Genomic DNA, 19,750 nt, shown 5'->3' on the forward strand with positions numbered 1-19,750 from the left:
GTTGAATGGTTTCAGGAAGTGCTTTGCATGCTCTGAGAAACAGACTATCGGACCCCACCAATGTTCTGCAAAGCTGGGACCCAACTCTGGTCAATCCAGTGGTCCGATGGTCGGACCATGGGTCCGATGGGGTCCGACCAATCGGACCCATGGTCCGACCATCGGACCCAACCCCTCTCTCTTCGTCTCTCTCAAACCGGAAAAAAAAAAAAAAAAAAAAAAAAAAAAACTCCGGTGGTCGGGACCATGGGTCCGATTGGTCTGACCCCATTCGACTCATGGTCCGACCATCGGACCACCGGAGTTTTTTTTTTTTTTTTTTCCCAGTTTTAGAGAGATGAAGAGAGAGGGGTTGGGGGGCTGGGGTTGTTGGGGTTTTCTTCGGGTTCCGTGGGTTGAGCGTCGGTGACAGTTTGGGGTTGGGGTTGAGCGTGGGTGAACGTTTCGTGGGTCACCGTTTGGGGTTGATGGGTGGCGTGGGGTGTTGGTGAGTTGAGAGAGAGAGAGTCGGCTGAGAGTAGAATTCAAATGGGAGGGTTAGTTTTGGAAAATTAGTAAAATTGGCATATATATTAGCAATTTTAGTAAGTATGTATTTAGGAAAAAAATAATGGGATTTTGTAAGTATGGAAATTCAAATTTCCCTTGATATATTGTTGCATAATTATTTATATTGTTCCTTTTTCATTCATGGTAGTCATGTTTTTGGTCTCCCTTCCTCATGGCTAGTGTTGGACACTTTTTTTTCATACAATTAATAATGCACGAAAGGAGATCGCAAACCTCAAGTAGTTTTGTGGTCTCTGAATTATGTATATTTCCATTGGAGATTATTCAGTTAATTAATGGAGATTTCTAATAAATTTGAATGAAAGTTGGGTCATAGTATTATATATCTACACCAAATTGTAATATGTCTACTAATGCATGTAATACATAATGATGATAATGATTGGAATTTCGCGTGTTAAATTAAAAAAAAAAACTGTTATGACATGCCCCATTTATGATGATTGGAGAGATGCATGAAAAATACAGATGAAATGATGATGGTTATCAAGAAAGTGAGATAAGTTGGAGTAATAGGAACAAACTAGTGATCATGTGTGAAGGGTCATATATAAATATATATATGTTCATGTTCTATATAGCTTTAATTTGTAAGAGATTGTTGGTTATATAAATATATATAATTATGTATAGGGTGTGCAAGTCCAAGAGAGGGGCCGTCAATGTCATGATGGCCATATGGCCACACCCCCAACACCCACACCAAACTATTTTTGGAAACTAATCAAAACATCTGCCCTCTTCGCGTGCACGTCAAGGGAAAAACCTCTTATATATATTCTGGAACACTATTGCTTAATTGTAAGATTTTTAAAAAGGAATCATTATTATTATCATATTTGTGTGGCTGGTTCGGGTAGTACTGGTCATCTCGGTCGGTCCTTATTATAGATCTTGTTGGGGGTAGTTGCTTTACAATTGTAATCCATTTGGTTTATTGTTTAGGGTCATCTTTGGAGATGAATATATAAAGAACACTTTCCATGTGTTATATATTGAGATATCTTCAATACAAGCGAACATCATATCTAATGACCATCATGTCTGAATTTATTTCAAAAAAAAAAAAATAATAATAATAATAATAATCTTATTGAACTGTACTATATTATCTTCTCAACTAAAAGTTAAATTAGCAAAATGTTCACTCTCTCTTCCACACCTTATCAATTGTTGATCCTATCACGATTCGAACTTTATAGGTCGTAACAAATATGTAATAATATTCATAATTTGGACGCGTTATTAGAAAATTTATATGAAACATAAATCATATATAAATTAGGGAATTTGTGACACTATGAAATAGTGCAGGGGCTTATTAGTAATTTACAAAGAGAGTGAAAGACTATAAATATGTAATTGTGTAGCTATTGTGGGATATGGAATGAGAAAATAGAATTTTAGTTCAATTGGAGTTTGGCACTGACTCGAAGAGTGCATTTCGGAGATTTGTCCTGTCTCGAAGAGAACTATTATCTAACAATTGGTGCTTTCATTGAGAGAATTTCAGCGAGAGATTTCATTGAGAGCTCCGCAATATGACTGACGAAGAGCTTCGTGAGTTCGTAAGATCAATGATTAGATCCATAGAGTTGCGGACGGATGCCATGTTTGAGAGCCACGACTTGTCGACTGCGACACTGTTGGATTCCTCAGCTCAGGCACCACCTATTTCACCGAAGGTCAAAAATATCATTGATAGTTTCGAGAAACCAGTGAGCATCATTAAGCCAATGGAGAAACCTCTCATCCTCGTCGGCAGCAACGCTTCTACTGGAGCAGATACATGTAGATCGCAATTGACTCTGGCTCGATCTAAGTTAATGCCAATAGCAATCAGAGCACCAAAGTTGGAGAGGAAGCCCATGATTTCATCACATGTTAAGGATTCTGGATCTTCAGCAATGAATGGAGCTCGAAGAACACCGAAAGCAGAGGAGATCGGCGTAGCTTCATCGGATGTTGTAGATTCTCGATCTGCATCAACGAAGGCAGCTCGAAGAACTCCAACATCAGAGAAGATAGAGATGGCATTGGATATCGCACACAAGGTTTTGAGCGTGTTAGAGAGACTGTTTTTGTTATTAATGGTGACTCACTAAGGGAATCCATTCACACACCGCGGATAGATCGGAGGATTTTCGATCGTGGACGAAAGTGGATATGTGATCGGCGACGACTGTGGATCTTTAACAGCGAGGGACGACACGAAGTGGTCACTGGAGGACGTTCGGAAGCTTGGTCGCGCCGGATTGCAGAACATCGGAGCAAAAACGACGACCATCGTCTTATCCTTACTGGTTTGCTAAAAAATATATGTATCTATACAGCTTCATTTGTTGTTCAAGGAAAATATATATATGTACATATATAATGTTACAAAATAATATGACAATGAACAGTAAGAAAGGATGAGAGAGATCACGATGGTTGGGTAATTGCTAAAAAAAATTGAAGAAGCAGGTGGCTTGGATCGAGAAGAGGAAGAAGGTTGATTGCCCTAGGTACTTTGGGCTTGTAATTAGTTTTTTGTGCATGTTTTTAGTTTTTTTTTTTTAATTTTACCACCTTGAGGACAAGGTGATTTTGAAGGGTGGGAAAGTGTTATACTATGAAATAGTGCAGGGGCTTATTAGTAATTTACAAAGAGGGTGAAATACTATAAATATGTAATTGTGTAGCTATTGTGGGATATGGAATGAGAAAATAGAACTTTGGTTCAATTGGAGTTTGGCACTGACTCGAAGAGTGCATTTCGGAGATTTGTCCTGTCTCGAAGAGGACTATTGTCTAACAGAATTAATCAAACATATATATACGATATAATTAAATAATCAAAATACCTCCAGTTATTAATTCCTTGAGCCTTAATCCAACACGAACTTTGAATCTATAAAAGAAAAGGAAACTGATTAGTGTGGATTATCAGGCTTCCAAACTCTCTCTATTCTCTTTAAATGGATTCACTATGTTCCACAAAATAAGTAGTGAGCTCGAGGACTGAGACCCTACATTTATATATAGGTGAAACATTCCATTAAAGTTTGTGCCACAATAATTGTCATAATATTTTGATAATTAATTCTAGAAATCAATCAGGTAACTGAAATATTTGGTAATTAAATCTGACCATAATTAGAAAATTTTAATTAACTATTAAATAATTAATTATATTTTATAAATCAAATCAAATCAAATATTTAATTTGTTACCATATAAAAATTATTCTAACAGTTTCCCACTTGATCAACATTTAAATTAATTTACTACTTAAAACCCGACGATTATCCTTATTACATAACAAACATACGAATCATGGCGATATGTCCTCATTATATGGTGAGTATTATCTTCCATGTATTACTATATATTTATTACATAAGAATGTATTGTTAGTTTTATGGTACTAAATCAGCTCCGCAAAAGAAAAAAAAAAATTAACGGATTATCATTGTACTATAGTCCCAAGGATCTCCACATGGTGTATAAATTAAATCTAAAATATAAATTGCATGAAAAAAATAAACATCTCTTGATGACTATCAGAGTATTCTCGAAACTTCTTGTAAGTTGGATCCAATAAATCTTACACCGTACTCTTCTAAATTGATCCACCACACACAAGGAGTAGTGTGGGCTACTACGACAAGGTGTATATGAAGTTCTTGTATAAAACTTGAGCAAGAATTATTTTTTATGTGATGTAGAGAAAAAGGTTTACTGATAAAATTCTTTTTAGGCTTTCAAAAAAGTTACGTGAAAATTTTATTCTAAAAATTTGTGTTCAAAACTTTGTTATATTTAAATAAGCCCAATAAAAATTTTATTTTAATTCAAATCTATTTATTAAATCATATTTAACTATTTGAACAAATAATATAACTAAATTTGGTTATAGATATTTACATCTGTTAACTTGAAAACTTTTTCTGGTGACGTGGACACAATGTTTGACACGTGGCATGAAGGATGACGTCACAAAGTTGAGTAGCCCGAGTCATAGTAGTCAACATGGGAGGGGACCTTAGCCGTACGCCCAGGTAGAGTACTCTAGGATCTCTGAGATGGAAGTTCGCTTTAATAACTCAAATCCAACCTTCTATATTTAAGTATATTGTACCATGAAGACATAGAGCAATGTACTACAAGGTCTGGGAGCTAAAATTACACGAACCTGCAACTCAGAACCCAACCTGGGCACCTAGGGTTTCCACCCAGTTCCTAAGTTGACATCCTCAACTAAAGTTTCAGTTTTCGGGACCGTCTTAGTGAAAAGTGGCCAAAACTTGCATTGAGACATCGACTTGACATACTACAGACATATTTGAGGCATCAGAATTAGATTCAGAAGCAAGTTGATTTTTGAGCACTCAGCACCCAGGTTAACAATCTGTCAATTGGGCGCCTTCCAAGCATCCGATCAAAGATCCGATTTTTGCATTGAATCTGTCTTCATCAAAAACTGGAAAATTGGTCCTTCCAGAGGAAAATCAACAAGTTATGGGCACAAATAATAGGGCCCAGAGCCCAGGTTGACACTTGGGGTTGGCCTTGCACCCAGGTTGACAATTATTTAACTTGGGCCACAAAAAATGTAGTATTCCTAAAATTCTTTCGAGAATCATCTCCATCTTCAGAAAATATTGAGAATCAACTATTTATGGGGACCAAACGGAACTTTCGAAGGAGCAAAAGAGGGACCCAATGCCCAGGTTAACACTTGGGACTGGGCCCTCCGCCCAGGTTGACATTTTGTCAACCTTGGCTGTTTCTAATTCAGATTAACAAAAGTGCTTTGGGCATCTTGACCCTCATCAAAAATAACAAGGAAACACGGCGCAGGGCCCTGATTGACCTAGTGCTGGGCCTAGTGCCCAGGTTGACAATCAACTTGGGATGCTGCCTTTAATTGCTCGAATTCCAAATTCGATGCGACCATTGAATCTAGCATGATCACAAATGGGGGGACCTCGTCCTCAAGTTCAGAAGCCTTGGAAGCCTTGAAAGTATCAAAAAGAGAATCCCAAGGGTTCGATTTAAAGGCCCCAGCGCCCAGGTCAACATTTGGTCTGAGTCACTGGGTTCTTCTTATCCAAATCTGATGTCATTTCGACCATTCGTCAAGTTTTCCACAAGTGCAATGATTCATGATGTCAGATCAATCAAATTCACAACTTAAATTTTGGCTCATCTGAAAGCCATAAGTTTCGATTCTTCCGTTTCTGTAAAACAACAACATCTCTAAGAATGTGTGACCAGCTTCACCAAAATATATAAAAGGACAAACGAGTGTCAAACCATCACTTGGGCATCTCAAATGACTTCTCTTAGATATTTTTGCACATTTACAGTGTCCAGGTTGACGTCACATGTTAACCTGTGCGCTGAAATGTAACCTTGGGAGCTGAATGTCAACCTGAGTGCTAGAACCTAAACTGCCTTCAGTAAAACGATCATAACTCACTCAATTTTCATTCAGTTGACACAATTCAACTTGCGTTTTGAAGCTATTTAAGCCCTCTATCAAGTCATGTCTCAGATACTAGTCAACATTCAGAAAACTACCCACAAGGTTAGAGTTTCTCTCTCTAGAGTGTGAAGTTTCTAATACTTAAACAGTTGCTGTAAATACCATCACGTGAGAATAAAAACTCGAAGTAGACGTGGCCCCATTACAAATTGTTGCATCTCTCATTAATTACTCTACAACTTTTCATATTCTCGCCGATTTAGCGAGTTGTGGTTGTGGCTTAGAAGTCCAGTCCAAATTTGTAAGTCAATATTTTGGTGTTTTCATTAGGAAGTAGCCACTTCAATGCTTTGAATGAACACTCTCACAACGGGTCGTTCTGAGACGATCTTGAGTTCATTCTGAAAGCCTCACCAGAGTTTCCTTCACAACCTCATGGTCAGGAGACAACTACAAGACCCAGATCGACCGGAGTTCAAGATCGACCTGGATGACAAAGAGACCTGTGTGACCTCTTGAACAAAAGAAGAATGATGGACTTGGGAACTTCTAAAAAAGACCCTATCTGAGTAACAGAAGCTCCATTTGGGACGCAGACCACCATTCACGGAGTTAATCGAGCAGAGTTCGACACCTTAGTTGCTTTAGTGAAGAGGGTCATTACACTTAAGTTGTCTAAATTTGAGATTGACTAAGAATGGCGCTCAACACTCTCCGAAAGAATCAAATCCCTTCCCATTACTTAGAAGTTCAATAACCCTTCCTAGCATCAATACACTAGGAAGGAAGATCCATTATCTCACATCTACTACTTTAAAGTGCAAACCGATCTGCACGGTGTGATAGATGATGTCAGGTGTAGAATCTTCCCTGCTAGCCTAGCTTAACGGTGGTACCTAAAGCTCTCTCCTGAATCAATCAACTCATGGAAAGATCTAGTGGATGCTTTTGGTAACTAATGTGCTCCTTTCCGACAACGCCAAATCGAGGCCAATGATTTGGTGGACGTTAAGCAATAGGAAGATGAGCCGCTCAAGGACTACATCCAACAGTTCTTAGAGGCAGCCGCTAAGACCAAAAGTCTCAGCGAGGATGCAAGGGTTATGGCACTCGTAACTGGGCTCAAGAAGATGAGTCTTTTGTGGTCTGACCTTTGTCTCAAGGCAGTATACACCATGAATGACTTCATAGATAGAGCATATGGCTTTATCAAACTTGAAGAAGTCGTCACCTGAGCAAAGGGCTCAAAAGGTGGCAAGAAGAAGTCGCCAAACACTGAAGCCCCTACTACTAAGGTGCAGGGCAATGGGAAAAAGGGAGGTTCGAATGGAGGAAATAGATCCAACAATAGTGGCAAACAAGGAAACTCCTCTAGAGGAAAAAAAGCCTAAAACCGGGGGCAAGCCCTTCAGAGACTATGAGCCTCACTTCACCAGGTACTCGATTCTCTTGCCCCAAGAGAGGAGATATATACGGCCACTCAGTCAATAGTGTCGTATCGCAAACCTCTTCCTTTCAAAGAGTCAAAAAAGAGGGACATGAATAAGTTCTGTCGTTACCACAACAACTACGATCATTATACCAACGAGTGTAACCACTTGCGGGACGAGATAGAATTTCTCATAAGATAAAAACATGATGCTCGTTAGCGATATGTACGACCTGAAACTCCAACTGGGGGCAATGTTCCACTACAACGTGCGCCAATTGTAGGCAGGTTGGAGATTATGATTGAAGGCCCTCAGTTAGCTAGGAATTTAAGGAAGGCCTTAGAAAGGTATGCAAGAGCACTCAGACATGAACCAAGAGCCGAAATCCTTGAGGTAGTAGAACATCCTCCAAAGTCTTAGTGCTACAGAAGTGAACGAATCACCATCATAGAATCAGGCTCTTATCATGTCAACTATCCTCACAATAATCCTCTTGTTGTTGAGGTCCAAATAGCTAATATAATGATGGACAGGATAATGATCGATGACGGAGCATCATCAAACATCCTATTCAAAAAAGTCCTACTCTACATGGGCTTAACTTTAAAAGACCTGGAACCATGCGAATAACTCATGTATGGTTTCAATGAAGCTAGCATCCCACCATATATGGCAAAGTCAAGTTGTCGCTCACAGTCGACACAACCCCAAGGCAGACATGATGGGATTTATGCCCTAAAAGAAAGTAATAATGGATAATATATTAGAGTATATATGAAATATAATTATAAAATAAATGATATATAAATTATAAGAATATAATTATTAAATATTTAAAAAAAAAATTATTCATATGGAGAATGTATAATCTAATAAGGATGTACAAGAGAATTATGATTATATGATATGAATAAAATAACTTGGTAGTGTATTAAAGTATTAAAAATCTTTAATATGAAACTACTAAGTATGGTTCACTATACACTATACTTCTAGTGTGTGTGATTTTGAGTCGGATCACATATGTAGATGAACATGTAATAAATATACTGTGTATAATTAGATTATGCATGACTGGACCGATATGTAATAAATATTTTTTATCAAACTTGTTGTTTACCATGAAAAGAGTTTATCATATCACAATGATATAGATCAACTTGAATTTTAAGTATATTATAGTTGACGGTTTTAAACCATATACTATAATGTTATAGCTGATGATTTTAAACTATAAGCTATAGTGTTATAGCGACAGTTTTAAACCATAGTATAGCCTGTAGTTTAAAATAAAAAATTTGTATCTTCTTCTCGTCTATATTGCACCAAATTTTTGCCTTCAATAATAAATTGATTCTGAAAAAACCCTTGTTATCATCACCTGAAAAAATCAACAAAAATACAAGACAATTTAGAACTATTTTTTTCTTTAAGCTATGTTAAAGTTCAAACAAGAATAAGAATTAGCACTAACTCATAATTAAAAGACAAAAACTTGAATCGAAATATATATGTCTCACCGGTGTGGGGGAAGAATGAAGGAGGAGGGAGCGATGGCGGTGTGGGCTTCGACGTCGAAGGAGAGAGTGAGATAAGGGTGGAGGTGGCTTGGGTTGGTGGAATGATGGCACGTGGAGGAGAGAACGGGGAAGACTGAGATGAGAGAGAGAGAGAGAGAGAGAGAGAGAGAGAGAGAGAGAGAGAGAGAGAGAGAGAGAGAGAGAGAGAGAAGGGACGAAAGAGAGACGGACAGGGACGGAGTGAGAGATAACGAAGGAGATAGAGGTGGTAGTGGCTTGCTGTTGAGGATGGTAGTTGCAGATTGAAGGAGATAGAGCGAGAAAGAGAGGGCGAATTGGAAATTAAAAAATTGAGCGAATAAATTAAATTGAGAGTAGGGATGCACACGAGGCGGGAAATTAGCGGGGAGTGCTCTCCCCGTCCCCATCCCCGTTAAGAATTTTAATCCCCATCCCTGCTTATTCCCCATCGAGGACGGGACGGGGAATCCCCTTAATGGGGCGGGGACGGAGCGGGGAATCCCCTATTGTAAAATAAAATTTATTTTAAAATTTTAAATGTATAAAATTATTAAATTACATAAAAGATAAAGTATTGCATATTATTTACTATTCAATATAGTAATTATTATACAAAAACACAACTTCAAAAATTATAAAAATGATATTAATATACTAAAAAAAATACAAACGCATATATAAAATATAAAATATTAGTAAAAAAATAATTCATAAATTAAACGGGTCCCCGTCGGGGCAGGAAGTGTCATCCCCGTCCCCGCCCCGTTTAATATTCGGGGACAAATAATTTGATCCCCGTCCCCGCCCCGTTCCCCATTTAGACGGGGAATTCCCGCCCCATTAGGGGCGGGTCCCCGCGGGGCCCATCCCCATGAGGAAAATGTGCATCCCTAATCATCACACAGCCATGATATAGTCGATCTTCCTACTTTGGCAAATACACTAATATTATTTTACATATAGTTGAGAGTGACCATGCCCTATGTGTTTATGTATATATATATATATTATATATATATATATATGATCTGTATGAAAGCATAGGCTGATCATGATATATATATGCACACATTAAATGACATAAATAAGAGATTAATAGACTAATAATATGTACATATTTAATATGGCATCACATATCACTACTACAAATTACACTATTTACGTCGGTCAACGCTACTGTTCATCGCGTTGACCGACGTGAATAGTGCCCAAATAATTGACCCGTCTGTTTAAAAATGACACCAATAATATCTAATTTGCGTCGTTTTTTAAATGATGGTAAAAATAGAACCGACGTAATAAGGTAAAAAGTTTAAAATATTATTTATCAGTTTGCGTCTGTTGGTAATAGTCTATGCTATGCTATAATAGACTCTAATATAATCCCTAAAACCCAAAATCATATCGTACTATGATCCCTAACCCTTCAACATCTTCAAAATTTCTCTGGCAAAACTAGGCGGCCTTCTTCGACCTTGTCCTCTTCAAATTCGCCCAGTACTCGAGCCCCTTTCCCTTCGATCGTCCTCTTCGAAACTGGCCTCCTCCTCTATTCTTCGTCTTCTACTTAATCGGGCGGTGACCCAACCCCGGTGCCCTCCTCCTCTCTTCTTCGTCTTCTACATAATCAGGCGATGACCCAAACCTGGCTGCCTCCTCTCATTTTGTGTTTCGATATTTGGGGTCGTCAATTCGAAAGACACCCAGGTTGGTTGGCTGGTTTGTTTTTACTGTTTATTTTTATTTATTTATTTATATTTACTATTATTTTTTTAATCTGAAATGCTGGTAGCTGACGTTGTATATATTTGGGCGATGAACTTATATTGGGTTACTGATTTATAGCTGGGTTTTTAATCAAAAAGGGGTTTTAGGGATTTGATTTTGATTCTTTTGTTTTGTTTGGTTCAAAGGATATTGGAAAGGATTCCAATTTTGCTTAATGGGATTTGCATGAATGCTTCGTGTGGTTCGTCCAGGATGCTCAAATGGAAGAAGGGGTGGACTTTGCAATCTGGTGGATATGCTCAAATAACGATTATCTTCTCCCCAAGTAATTTACAGTTTTCTTGCATACACCGTAAAGTAATTATCAAACGATTATCTTCTCCCCAACTGTTTATTTTCATTTATTTATTTTTATTTACATATATGATGTGGGAACAAAAAAAAATAGTAATAATTATAAGTTAACTTAATAAAAGAAGCAAGCTACACATATCTATAGTTTGATATTCCAAATAATTAAGTACCTTTGTTTTTTGGATCAATAATATCCCATTTTGGACCTGAAGCAATTGCTTTTCCATGGATGAGTGATTTATGGTGACATTTGCATCTTTTATGATCTCATCCAATTTATATATTTATGGATTTATTAGGTGATTTTTCTATATTAATAATAGCCTTGTTGCCATTATTAAGCTTTGAACAAAAGTATTTCTTTCATATAACCAAACATGCCTTAATTAAGCTGTGCCTATTGTGTACAACGATTATATATGTGTGTCATTATTATAAGCTAAACATACATGATTGGACTAGTTTCAATTATGTTGATAAAAATGCAGGGAGCTAATATATATCTCTAAAGGTTGCAATTTTCTGGTTATTATAATAATACACACAATTTTTTGTTGCTCGAGTAGCAGCATTGTATGTGTAACTATTTAGATAGAGATGATGAGAATGCACACAACTAGTTTGTGGCAATGAACAAGGTAGAAATTTTAAAATCTTTCTCTTTAATGGAATTATTAGGAGTAGCATGTATATGAGTTTATTTCCCACACAAATTTTCTTTCTATGACATATATATTGAAAGATGACTAAGTGAAGGTTTTTTTTCAACATTTTATGTTTTAGCAAATGACACTTGCTAAACAAGTTAGAGTGATAAAAGAATTCCAAAAGCAGTCTGCGCAATTAGACATGACAGTAATTATTAAGGCTTTTTTGCTTAAAGAGTTGATTTATTTTGTTTCTTTGCTGAGTTTGAATTTGATTGTGTACATGTGTGTGTTTGTTGTGTGTATGTATGTATATTCCATTGCTCTATGTGGCAGATCGAGATGATATCAGTGGCTATTGACAAGACTTTAAACAAAGACAAAATAGAGGATTGGATAAAGAAAGTACTTCGGATAATATCAAGAGTTATGAAAGTTAGGAGTAGGAGAACTTTTTCTAATCACACTTATGGAGGATAGGCTTGTGTATTGTAAGTGCAAATTTTTACTATCACTTTACGTAATATTGAAAGTATTATTAGAAATATTTGTTATATAGACACTTTATGTAATATCACTCATGTAATTGTCTTAATTTGAATTTATCTTTTATTAATACAAATTTTATAATATTATTTTTTAATAGTGAACTTTCAATTAATAATGTATATGTTTTTATATGGATATATGATATTAGTTTATCTTTCATATATGGATAAAATAATATTAGTTTATTTGTGATTTTTTTTAATATTTTGTGTACATTTAAGTGTCTTTTTAGAACTGACGCAAAGAACACTTGTTGCGTCGGTTAAAGATTGGTGCATAGCTTGTTGTGTCACTTCAAAACTGAAGCAAAATGTTTCAATTTTTTTTTGGTGTTCTGCGTCGGTTATAAAATGACGTAAATAGTTTTTTGTGTCATTTTATAACCGACGCAAATAAATACTCCTTTTTGCGTCGGTTTTTTAAACCGACGCAAAATCTTTATTAGTCACTTGAAAACCGACGAAAATACTCCTTTTTGTAGTAGTGTTATATATGCACATAAAATTAAGGGTACATATTAAATAGGAAGGAGTAATAGTTGTACATAGTTCCAAGATTTTGATATGTGAAAATCTCAAATGAGGCTGTGATGTGGAATAAGTATAATTAAACAACATTTAGAAGTAAAGGGTACAATTTAAATTATCCTTGAAGCTAATTCATTCATACATATAATAACAATATCAGTGCTTGAAAAGTCAGCATATACCATATATATAATATTAATATATTGATGAGTGTACTAGCACATGCATATATATACCAAATGCAGTTTAAGAGTATATATATAGAATGAAGATTACAGCAAGCTAGCATTTGACAATTGATATTGAATACCCATTTCAATTTCAAGAATTAAAAAAATCCCAGGTTAGCATCCTAGCTAGCTACTTTTTTGGATACATACCTGTCCAATACCCTCTTTCCCATAAACAATAATGGCCAGAAACCGCATATTAAGATCATCACTACATAAATATATATAGTAGTAATTATCCCAAAATTAAATATGCTCTCAACTACCATAAATATACATATTTATATATGTGTAAAGATGACACAATTCTCATATTTATATTCTGAATTAAAATTAATTATTATATCTAATAAAAACACAGTGTTCATTGTATCTTATCCAAACAAAAAACAGAAAGAAAATCAAAGAGAAAAACAAAAAGAATTGAATTAGACAAATTAATAAAAATAAACATTGGGTGGTAGTAGTAGGATCGGAGAGAATAATAAAGCCAATAAAGATAAAAGTTAGTCAAAGTCTGGTATATGAATACAAGAGGAATTAATGGAGGATTAAAGGGACATTGTTTCATGGGCACGCGGATGGCATGTGATCCCATTGCCCCTATTTTTAATACCAATTAAGACCACCCCCCACCCTAGATAGAGTTACTTACATATATATGTTAATTATGGTCACGGGGGTAGTATTGTCATATCACAGGTGAAGGCTGCTCAATTTAGCAACTTATTAATTTGGGAGAGAGGTGCCAAAACCAAAATCGAAATGAGCATTGTTATTGAATACTAGTGTTAACACTTTTAGACATATCATCTTGTAATTGGCTAATAATAAATTATACGAGACCCAATACTTAATTGAATCAATAACAATATCATTTCTCAATCCAAATTTATGTTACTACTTACTAGTACTGATCAGTAAATAGTGATGACATATCACAGCTACTCTCTCTCCTATTTATTCCAATTCTGAATAATAATACACTCGTTACTTCCCATCACACACACACAACTAGGAAGAAAGACACTTCTTCTCTTTCTTTCTTTGTTTAGTTTCTTCTCTTCTTCTTCTTCTTTCTTTTGATTTTTATTTTTAAGGGGCTAATTATTACAGGTAGCTTATGGTTATGGCAGCAAGAGTAGTGGTAGTACAGATCTTGGCCGTTTGTTTGGTCAGCTTTTTTCTGTTTGGGACACCTGTTAGTAGTAATGGTGGAGTAGATATAGAGCCAAACAAAGGAATAGAAGAGGAAAATGAAGAAGGTGATCGGATTAAGGCACTTCCTGGTCAGCCAAAGGTCACTTTTGACCAATTTTCAGGGTATGTTACCGTTAATCAAGTGGCTGGTAGAGCACTCTTTTACTGGCTCACTGAGGCTCTTCATAAACCCTTGTCTAAACCTCTCGTCATTTGGCTCAACGGAGGTAATTAATTAAAATTAAACTTAATTTAAAATATTACTTAATTACCATAAGAAATCATTATTTTATTTATTTATTTTCGTTATGTTAAGCTCATGATTAATTTTTACTGTTATAATCAGATACATATAGATAGGGTGGTTTCCAGAAGTCAAAGATAATAATTATTTTCTCACTGTTATATTGCCTTTTAGTGATGTTAAATATATTGTTTTATATAAATACTATTTGGTTTTTATTTTTTAATTTGGACTATTGGTAGGGTACTGGTGCTTTAAAAGACAGGGTTGTTGACCTAATTAACTACGAATCATCAATGCCAAATTCATCTATCCGTTAACTATTTTTGAAACGATCCACTATAATAAATTATAACAGTTTCCAGCCCTTCTTTAATTATTTGTTGTTTTAATCATCTTTACTGTTCTATTGAATTCGAATTTTGAATTCTTCTCTCTCTCTCAATGTATAAATTTTGTTTAGACTTTATAAATTTTACTGCAAGAAAAGAAAGGAAAGAAGAATTAAAAGTGTTGAAAAGTAGGGGTCAGAGAAAAGGAAGAAAAACAAAAAAAGTAGAGCCACAACCATGTGGCCTACCATGATATATATTTATATTGACATTGAGTACTATATGAGTATTGAATTGATGACCTAGCTAAGCTAACTACTATAAATATAGTTGTTACTAATCAATAAACAGAACAAGCCAAATAATTACTATATCACCATAATTTATTAATTAGTGTGTGTATGTATATATATATATATATAGAATAGCAGAAATTAATAAATGCAGACTAATTATAACCCATAACAGACTTTTTGCGATTTAGTTATTAACCATTAAAGCATTAACATAAAAAAATAACACTATTGCATAATTATGATTTAATAGACATATGATACGAAAGCTATTTTTCTTTAAATACAATTTATATGCGTACGTACAATTGAAGTAAAGCTATTTTTCTTTAAATTAATAAGTGTTGTTTTTGATAAATGATTTGAATTGTTAATTTAGGACCGGGTTGTTCATCTGTGGCATATGGTGCATCTGAAGAAATAGGGCCATTTAGAATAAATAAAAAAGCCTCAGGACTAAATCTAAACAAGTTTTCATGGAACACCGTCGCCAACCTCTTGTTCTTGGAAACTCCCGCCGGTGTTGGCTTTTCTTACACCAACCGCTCCTCCGATCTCTTCGATACTGGAGACCGCCGCACCGGTACGTAATTAATTAATTAACATACTATTATTTATAAAAGTATATTATTAATAATATGATAATTTGCGATGAAATTTTTTTATGTTTTAATTTTTATATTAAATTTGTAATTATTTTTTTTTTTTTGTGAATATCCCGTAACTTTACTTTTTTTATAAATTAGAGGGTTAGTGCTAAAAAAATGAGAAAATTGTGTATAAAATTAAATTATAAAGAAGCTTTGTGGCAAATTACTTTAATAATATGCATCAATAATAATCAATTAATATATGCCAACTTATATAAACGTAATCATCATGTTATTCTAATTGAGGTTAGGCTTAAACATATATTTGTGTGTTTTCTTTACCAAATAAAGAAAAAGGAAAAAAAAGGTTCTAATTTAACTATATAATATTCTTTTTCATAATCATAATCATAGGCGTACACTTTTTCAATTGTTATAATTAAGTTGTCATATATAATATTATTACTAAGCTTAATTATATATACATGCTTTATATTACTAATAATGTTATGATGATATAATTATAATAATATTAATCAGCAAAGGACTCACTACAATTTCTTATCCGATGGCTGGATCGATTTCCACGATATAAAAGGAGAGAAATATATCTAACCGGAGAAAGCTACGCCGGTCATTATGTGCCTCAATTAGCTAGAGAAATCATGTTGTACAACAAACAGTCCAAGCACCCAATTAATCTAAGAGGAATAATGGTATATTAATTTTATTTTATTTTTTAGAATTTTTTGTCAATATAAAAAACTAAAAGAAAAAATAAAAAAATAAAAAATGAATATTTGGGGGAAATTAAATTGCAGGTGGGAAATGCAGTGACAGACAACTACTATGATAACGTAGGGACAGTAACGTATTGGTGGAGCCATGCGATGATATCTGATAAAACCTACAAACAGTTAATAAACACGTGTGACTTTCGCCGACAAAAAGAGTCAGACGAGTGTGAAACTCTATACAGTTACGCCATGGATAAGGAGTTTGGTAACATTGACCAGTACAACATTTATGCTCCTCCATGTAACAACTCCGATGGTAGCACCATCACCACCACCACCACTCGCCAATCCACTATGCGTTTGCCTCATCGACCCCATTCATCCGTACGTAAGCTATAGTATACTTAATTATATTATTAATATATGTACACTTTTTATATATATATAAATGTAGTATATTGATTGAGTATTATATATGTGTAAAATAAATATATAAGATTAAGTTCCGGAGGCAGTTGTCTGGGTATGATCCTTGTACGGAGAAGTATGCTGAGATTTACTACAATAGGCCTGATGTGCAGAGGGCACTTCATGCTAACTTTACAAAAATTCCTTATAAATGGACTGCTTGCAGGTTAGTACGTATTATATATATATACATCAAATTTGGAATTATTATTGTATCTCATTTGTGTTTTCCCTGATCATTTAATTAACACTATTTTTTTCATGCGTGGAAACCTAGATAAAATATTGAATTTTCTAATTTTATTATTTTTTATAAAGGGTGCACGTGTGGTGCATCTTAAGTCCCATATAAAATTAGATGTAAATATTTTCTCTTTTTCAAGGATAAATTAATTCTAATTTTAGTGTCCGTACTGTTTATTTTTTAAAAATAAAAATAAAATAACAGTGATTTTTCTTTTTCTTTTTTTTTTTTTCCTTTTGTATAGTCTCTTGTAACATTCTGAAGTCTCTCTCAATTTGGCTTATTTTTACTAGTTTAACAATATAGGGACCTTTAATTGAATTTAATAAATACAAGATCGTTTTATATTGTCATGTCGTTTTTCATAGTTTGTGCTAATACTAATTAATTAAGTTTGTTGTGTATATATGTTAGTGAGGTTTTGAATAGGAATTGGAACGATACCGAAGTATCTGTTCTTCCTATTTACAAAGAAATGATAGCTGCTGGTTTGAGAGTTTGGGTTTTCAGGTAATTAAATTACATACATTAATTATACCAAATCAATATTAATAATTACTTATATGAACAGTACTATTATTTATGTACTTCAAATCGAGTTTAATTAAAAACAAACAATATTGTTTTTGTTAATTAATTAATAATTGGGCAGTGGGGACGTGGATTCAGTGGTGCCAGTTACAGCCACAAGATTCTCCCTAGCACGACTCAAATTATCTACCAAAATTCCATGGTACCCTTGGTATGTCAAGAAGCAGGTCAGTACACTAACTATATATATATATGATATATAAAGTAATTTAATTATCTATTCGATTATTGATTCTTTGGCATTATTTAACTACTATATAATCAGAACATGATGAAAGAAAATGATCATCAGTTAGTGCTTGCTTGCATGTTGTTGAATGAATAAGCATAATAATAAGCTAGCTTTAGACGTGTGATTAATCAATATAATTAATAATTGATCAATATCATATCAAAATGGGGTAGTTTCAGTCAACATTAATGGCCAAACGCCAACCTATACCCTACTCAGCTTTGCCCATATTATATATAAAACATTATAAAATCTTCTTCTTCCTTTTTTATTTTGTATATATAAACAACTATAACTTAATTCCACGTTCGCTTGTTTGTCTTTATTTGCTTATTATTAATTTATATACGGCGCTACGTAGCTATATATATTCAGAATATATATATAGGTAATACCAAATCAAATTTTAGGGTGTTATATGTAATTATATATTTATATATGTTAACCTATAGTGGTCATTATTAATAAGCAATGCAAGCCCCACTCCTCCACGTGTAAGTCCAAATGAAACCAAAACTCAAAATTTTAATAGATCAAAGCTAGCTATATCATAATATATAATTAATTAATTTATATGAGCATGAGAGATTAATGTTGTATATTTTTGTATACATTATTAATTAATATTTGGTTTAATAAATTTAAAGGTGGGAGGGTGGACAGAAGTATATGAAGGGTTGACATTTGCAACAGTGAGAGGAGCTGGCCATGAAGTCCCACTTTTCAAGCCAAGAGCAGCTCTTCAGCTATTTACATCATTTATTGAAGGGAAACCCCTTCCCAAGTAGTTGTAGTCATCAAACCAAAACCAAACCAAATTATCAATCAATTAATTATTGAAGAAAAATCAAACAATATTTGATTATTAATCTCTTCTCGGTTAATTAATTTGTAGTTTTAAAGTACGTAGAGAAATTAAATTGAGAAAAGAACAAATATATAAATATATATATTGATTGTGTGATACAAAAAGGCTTGACTACTTTAGACCCTTCTTTTATATGTAGTATAGTTCATAAGTGGAAAGATAGCATAAAGTAAAAGTAGTTACAGAAAGGGAAAAGTACTCGAGAGAAAGTGAAAAGTACTCCACAAATGCTATATTTTGTATAATATGTATATTAATTTTTAATTTGATATTTAATTTTTAAAAATAAAAATATATTATATTTAATTTAAAATTTAAATTCAAATATAATATTAGTAATTGAATAACTAAATTCAGTTAATTTTTTATTGTTTTATATTATTATTAATTTTAAATATCTTATATAATAAAATATTTAATTAAAATAATTAAAAAATAATATTTATTTAAAATAATTAAATATCTTATATAATAATCTTTATTTTATTAATAAAAATATTAAAATAAAATTTATTGGCACTTATATGTTGTCACTTACACGTGGCCTATAGCCCCACACCTGTAGGCCTAGAACCAAAATTAATTTTTCAAATTTTTTTAAACAAATTTATTATTTATAATTAATATTAATTATAAATTCTCATTAATCTCTTATATAACTTAGATTAAATAATTATTATTTTCTACTAAAATAATACACTTCTCTGTTAAATAATATTATATATAACCTAGTTCATTATAGTTTTATTAATTAAAACTAAATAGAGAAATTCTATTTTAATTATTCAATTCATAATAAACATAATTATACAAAATAATAATTTATGCAAAATCACTATTTTTTTCCTCAAGAATTATTTCTCTTAGAGATTAATTCTTTCTCAATTCATCTTACAAATTAT

The 19,750-nt window shown here is 33.6% G+C and overlaps 1 protein-coding gene and 1 long non-coding RNA gene across 4 annotated transcripts; both read left to right on the forward strand.

Moving 5' to 3' along the window:
* Positions 1 to 10,059: 10,059 nt before the first annotated feature.
* Positions 10,060 to 12,386, forward strand: LOC115705002 (uncharacterized). Of its 3 annotated transcripts, none has more exons than XR_004009371.2 (3): positions 10,340 to 10,721; positions 10,928 to 11,099; positions 12,080 to 12,386. It is a non-coding gene; the product is annotated as an uncharacterized LOC115705002 (long non-coding RNA). The 3 variants fall into 3 exon arrangements; XR_004009370.2 differs by having other exon boundaries at positions 10,354 to 10,721; positions 10,928 to 11,067; XR_009683893.1 differs by having other exon boundaries at positions 10,060 to 10,721; positions 10,928 to 12,386.
* A 1,410-nt stretch (positions 12,387 to 13,796) lies between these two features.
* LOC115700519 (serine carboxypeptidase-like 25) lies at positions 13,797 to 18,952 on the forward strand. The gene is made up of 8 exons (XM_030628067.2): positions 13,797 to 14,476; positions 15,498 to 15,701; positions 16,249 to 16,424; positions 16,530 to 16,829; positions 16,943 to 17,079; positions 17,572 to 17,667; positions 17,810 to 17,915; positions 18,628 to 18,952. Exons 1-8 carry the CDS (start codon positions 14,173 to 14,175, stop codon positions 18,766 to 18,768), a joined length of 1,464 nt encoding a protein of 487 aa, XP_030483927.2. The 5' UTR covers positions 13,797 to 14,172; the 3' UTR covers positions 18,769 to 18,952.
* Positions 18,953 to 19,750: the final 798 nt, after the last annotated feature.

This window comes from Cannabis sativa, chromosome 8, assembly GCF_029168945.1.
Source record: "Cannabis sativa cultivar Pink pepper isolate KNU-18-1 chromosome 8, ASM2916894v1, whole genome shotgun sequence".
Taxonomy (NCBI): Eukaryota; Viridiplantae; Streptophyta; class Magnoliopsida; order Rosales; family Cannabaceae; genus Cannabis; species Cannabis sativa.